The following is a 6,000-nucleotide window of genomic DNA, read 5'->3' as shown; positions in this document are numbered from 1 at the left end:
TAAATTTAAAAAATTTAACAATTACAATTTAATTTCATAGAAAATTAAAAGTGTTTCGTGTCCTAATTTTTCTATTTAATTGAATAAAATTCCGTGACATGCATATTTGTGCGGGAGAAACATGATAAATTAGCACTATACTTTTCTAGGGCAAAGCATAATAGGGACAAATGACAAAAGTCGACAGTGCACTCGGCAGTCGTCGTCGGCGCGGCCGCGAGGAAATCGCGAGTGCAAAAAGCTCGCCCAACTGGAGGCAGGGTGCGGGCGCGTGCGCCTCTCCGGGAGTGGATCGGTCGGTCGGTCGGTGTGTCGGCGGGTTAGTGGAAAACATAGTAGGCTCGCTGCACTGGAAGCGTCGAGTCGCAGGCGTTGCTCTTGGCCCAGCGGAGGGATGCCTGGCCAGCGGTAGAGGCACTTGCTCGCTCGCTCTCCGGGCGGCCAACAAGTGTTCTCGCACTCGATGGGCGCCAACGCAATCCTTCTTCCACTGATGAGTCGCGACTCCTCGATGGCCTCGTCAGCCGTGGACTAATTAATAATTGTTACTCGTGAAGAAGAAAAATAGTGCTGCTGCTTTTAAGAACATGCGTCTCTGACTTTCAAGCGAACTGTTTTAAAGTTAAGGCTTTGCGTTGCGGTTATTGCAGTTGATTTCCAAGCGTTCTCACGGTCTCTGCCAGAAATTGGAGGAATCCCTCGGAGGAAAACGGGTACATACATAATATAAATTAACAAAAGTAGCTGCTGCGTCTCTGTAGAAAAAATTGTATATTCGTACGTGTCTGTGTGTTGTTCTACGTGTTTGGATGGTGTAGAAGAAGAAGAAGAAGTGAAGAGTTAAGAAAGATGAACGGGTCGGTGGTGCAGGACGAGTTGTTGCTGCTGCGGCTGGCGGACGACGATCGCGACGTCTTCCTGCTGTTCAACGGCTCGCTGAACGGCTCGGCCCTCAACGGCAGCAGCAACGACACGTTGCTGCTGTTCGACGACAACCCCTATCCGAGCGGCAACTCGATGATGCACATCATCCTGGCGTCGGTGGTGGTCACCGTGCTGATGATCGTCGTCGTCGTCGGCAACATGCTCGTCATCATCGCGATCGCGACCGAGAAGTCGCTCAAGAACATCCAGAACTGGTTCATCGCGTCGCTCGCCGTCAGCGACTTCTTCCTCGGACTCGTCATCATGCCCTTCTCGCTGGCCAACGAGCTCATGGGCTACTGGATCTTCGGCCCGTTGTGGTGCGACATCCACTCGGCCCTCGACGTCCTCCTCAGCACCGCCTCCATCATGAACCTCTGCCTGATCAGCCTGGACCGCTACTGGTCCATCACGCAGGCCATCGACTACCTGAAGAAACGCACGCCGCTCAGGGCGGCCATCATGATCTGCCTCGTGTGGCTCCTCAGTGCCCTCATCTGCATACCGCCCCTGCTCGGATGGAAGGTCGAACGGCCCCCCGAAGAGTTCCCCAAATGCGAGGTAAGCACCCAAATATGCTTCAAAATGTCGCTTAAGATATGAATTGAACATTTTACTAAAGAAAAGTTAAAGAAAATTAAGAAAAATCAGCGTGAAAATAGTAAAAAGAAAAATGTCAACAATAAAAAGCTGCAAATTTTAGGTTTAACTGTAATATTTAATGAACAGAAATTTAATTTCTCGCTTGAAGTGGCCAATTTTTAGAAAATTAAAAAAAATCTAGATAATTATTAATTTACACCTTTTATTTTATTTCCAAAATTGCCAGGTTTCTAAAGAAAACGTAATTTTAACCTAAAAGATATATTTTTTTACCTTTTTTAAAATTATCAGAACAAAAACATAGTAAAAATTTTAATCTAATTTATTCTATTTCAAGAGAGTCAAATAAACTCAAATTCAAATGGAGTTGATCTATGGACGCGCAGTACTCATATATTTAAAAATTAACCTCGTCTGCACTTCTCAGCTTCGATTTCGAAATATAATTTGGAATCCATCCAATGGTTGAGAGTGAAATATTTAACTTTAAGCTCTTTGAACTCATAAGTTCAGCCTTTAATCGACCGATCTCATCACAAAATATAATTAAAAATTATTTATTGCTGCTAAAATTTTTCTTTCGAGGGCTTTAGAGCTTAAAAACTTCCATCGGTTAAAGGTTAATCGTCAATAGAATTATAATTACATGTTTGATTAAAGAAAATGTAATGTGCTCCCTAAATTTATAATAAAAGTGTAAAAAAAACCGGGCAAATCCTTGGGAAATTTATAAAAAGTTGATGAAATAAAATACAGAATTAAAGTAATATTTAAATGTTTCTGAATCATGTTAATTAACTTTTTTGTATATATGTGTGTATTTTAAACTAGAAAAATATAAATTTTATAAATTGTATGTTCACAGAATTCAATGTTTTTTAGTAAAATAATCAAGCAATTTCCCGAATTTTATAATTCGGAAAATTTTATAATTCCATAATTTTTCTTGAATTTGCGGTGGATAAATAAATTAACGTTTCTCACGGAGATCGGTTTGAATGTCACAAGAGGAAAAGCTGGCAAAATTGTGAAACAGAAACTTTTGGGAATTTTCCCTCTCTTTTTCCTCGTAAATGTGTTTTTGCAGGCCTTATTCCTCTCATCACCCTCTTATTTCGGGTTGGCCAGCTGCGAGGTTGGCGATGAAAAATTGAGGCAGAGAGAAACGCTCCCTCGCGCCGAGAGTGCGGCCCGCTTGATTAAGGAGATGCAATTTTTATCGAGTCGCTACTTTAAAAGCTCAATTTATTTTCTTTTGACCAGATCTGCGCCGCCTGCTTTTAGAAACAGCCAGGGTAGTTCTGCCGTTTTGTCCTCAAAGGCCCCGCCGGCTTGAAAGCAAGCCCGCCTGCTTTTCTATGTGTCCCTGCGAGACTCGCGATCACAGGCGTAAGCAGCTTTTCTTGGGCAAAAATCTTGATCCTTTTAGCGTTTCGCCGGCCGAGTTGTTTTTTGAAAGGGAATCGAAGGCGAGCAGCGAAGGAGGAAGGCAAATCAATGATTAGAGAAGATGTGATTGGGCTCTGCTGCTTTTTTTATTAGAGTGAAATGGTGGGAATTCAAAGATTTTCAAACCAGGTGCTCCTTTCACTCTTTCAGGCGCTGCTAATTCGATAGAAAAGTCACCTAAGGACGTATTTTCTCGTTTTTGCTCATTCATCATAAGTTTGAAAAGTTTTTTTGGAATATTTTCAGAGAAATTTTCATTAACGGAATGGATTCCTGTATTCAAACATGTCTTGCCAAAAATTAGACCTCATTGTAATCAAACTAGAACTCAATAAAAAATAATAAAAAGTGAGGTCCGGATGCTCGTGAATTTTTTTCATATACATGATTGTAATTTTATTTTGTTTTTCGACTTTTTGCCAATTTTTTCCAGTGAAACAATTCCATGTTTCCAGAAATTCAGTTTTGTCGAATCATTAATTAACTCTGTCCCACATTATGACGCCAATTGTGAGTTTTCACAAAGAATGTTAGCCTCTCTACCTCAAATCCCGTCGATTAAGAATTATTCAATTAACTTAAATTCAACTTTGTGTTGATCTTGTTATAAAAGAATTTTACTCCCATCCTTTGATGCAGTTATCCAAGGGGAACTAATTGAAGAGAGGTTGAAAGAAAGTAAAGGAAAGCTACTTATTTGCTTTGAAAGGAGCCGGCTGTGTGCCAACAGATCTTTTTCTCTCTCTCTCAGACTAAAGCATTATTTACACATTTGGAGGTACACGTGCGAGCTTAAAAAGGCAGACACATTAAAAGGGTCGTGATTGGATTGGCATTGCTTCGGACACACGCACACACAAATCATATCGTTGCGGGGCAAAAGGGAGCAGACTGTTTATTTACCCTCTAGAGAGAGAAAGGAAGTGGAAAAACAGAGAGGTCTCCCTTATTGATCAGAAGCGTTTTTGTCAGGAAGAAAAAAATTGCTTTCAGAAAAATTCCTCTAACAGAATTGTTAAAAATTGATCAATTTTTAATCAAATAAAAATCACGCTGTAAATTTAGTCTGATTAAAGAATTTATAATGAATTTTCTATTCTTTTCCCTAGACGATAACGTATCACTGTGGAAAAAAATATCTTATGAGAGGAACTTTTAATTATATTAAATAAATAATGATAATAATTAACATAAAATTTATTTCCTCTAATTTTTTTCTTTCTTTTGTTACTCTAATCAAAAGCAACTCTTGAAAAAACATATTTCTTTTTCAATAAAAATGGTTGTAATAGTTTTTTAGCATAATAATCTCTGATGAATAATTCAATTCTAAAATTTGTCGTGTTTCAAAAGCCATATTTCGAGTTACATTTATAAAATATTGGAAAAAAATTCTGACCAAAAAGGGCTTCCCTCTCCGTATGTCTCTCTCGCAAACTGTTGCTAATTCAATCAATGCGGAGCGACCTTTCTCCCTTTCTTTTTTTTCAGCAGAGTGGTGAACAAAAACACAGAGAGAACGAACGGACCGAATATAAACAGTAAACAAACATTCCGTTGCGTGAGTGTTTTCCGTTGTGCCCAGCAGACAGCCGTGAGATATGGCCGGTGCAAATTGAAACTGCAACCCTCTGTGCACCAAGTCTTTGCTTTCCTCTGACAGATACAAGAGGAAATAAATCGTCCAACGCACATATAGACAGTCGAAGGTCTCGTCTGCTGTCTGCGTGCGCCAATTTATTTATTTATTTCAGGCAGCTCTCTTTTCTCAAACGCTTATTGCCGGTTTGTTGCTCTTCTCTCGCTGCACCCAAATTCCATCAATCAATGTCCCGCGGCTGTCGGATCGCGTTGCCCCTCTGCTCTGGAAGGGGTTGAACCACCCTCCATGGGCGAAATATAGTACACAACAATATCAATCAGGTTATTGCGCGTAATCGCTGGGTTTGATTAAATTCCGTCCTATGTAGGACGATTATTGTTCAAGACAAGCACTTTGATTAGGTTGATTAGATTGGAGGGTGGATCTTAAATGATAATAATTATGCTTAATTTAAATTAAAAGAGTATGTAAATTTTCAATAAAAATCTTCAACAAATTTTTCAAAACTTGCCATTCGAAATTATTTAATACGACCAGAAACTTATAAAAAAAAAATCAGCAAGAATCATACAATCAATATTTTATTTGAAAAGACTGACTAAATTTAACCAATTTTTTTTTTATTTTAGAAAAATGTAAACATTCATTCTTACTTTGTTTGAAGAAGTTGACACTCGAGGAGATGATCATGGAAATGAAGATTCGGGCTTTTCCTCGTTGCAAAAAATTGTTTTGCTCATGAAATAGGTTGGTACTTGAATTTGTTAGTTTTAAGATTTTTATTTTTATGTTAAAATGTGGTTTTTTAAATTTTGCTGATTTTTTGTATTTTTTCTTGCTCATGAAATAGGGTCGCAGACCGTGACCGAAACTGGTAGAGCCGTTTGTTTTTGAATAAAAAACAATTTTTTGCAACGAGGAAAAGCCCGAATCTTCATTTCCACATTCATTCTTACTTTTTGGGTTATTTTTTTTAATTTATTCAACCTTAAAAAAGTAAAAATAAGGTTTAATTTTCGTGACGCATACAAATTATTGATCTAGAGCTAAGACATTTATAAAGAATCCCATAATTCAATCTTTGTAGGATATAATGTTAGCTTTTACAAACAGCTCGCTATTTGCGAACCCGTGCACTAATGCATAGGTATGCAACCTGCTCGACACACAACGTAATGCCAGTCAACGTCATCGTAATTGCAGTGTTTACAGGTTAATCAGCGAAAGTGCTGATGAGGCTTGAACATTAGAATCAAAACACTCTGAACATCACCCTGTTTGACGTTTGTGTAAACGTGTCAAATTGTGTTAATTAATCCGATCTGTCAAGAGGTTCGACTTGCTCTGGTGTATTTTAGATTAATTCTCCAGAAATAAAATGGAAACAAAGAGCTTATTGTTGAATTTAAGAGGATAGATTT

At 38.5% G+C, this 6,000-nt stretch overlaps 1 protein-coding gene across 1 annotated transcript in view; it reads left to right on the top strand.

Moving 5' to 3' along the window:
• Window positions 1–350: 350 nt before the first annotated feature.
• LOC132204643 (alpha-2C adrenergic receptor) overlaps window positions 351–6,000 on the top strand; it is a 146,311-nt gene continuing 140,661 nt past the window's right edge. The window contains exon 1 of the mRNA XM_059633264.1: window positions 351–1,485. Coding sequence (XP_059489247.1) covers window positions 850–1,485 — 636 coding nt within the window. The 5' untranslated portion in view covers window positions 351–849. The remainder of the gene's footprint in view (window positions 1,486–6,000) is intronic.

The sequence above is a fragment of the Neocloeon triangulifer genome, unplaced genomic scaffold (assembly GCF_031216515.1).
Source record: "Neocloeon triangulifer isolate White Clay Creek 2 clone unplaced genomic scaffold, ASM3121651v1 ptg000022l, whole genome shotgun sequence".
NCBI lineage: Eukaryota > Metazoa > Arthropoda > Insecta > Ephemeroptera > Baetidae > Neocloeon > Neocloeon triangulifer.
The sequence above is the reverse complement of the archived record's forward strand: the minus strand, read 5'-3'. Positions and strand labels throughout refer to the sequence as shown.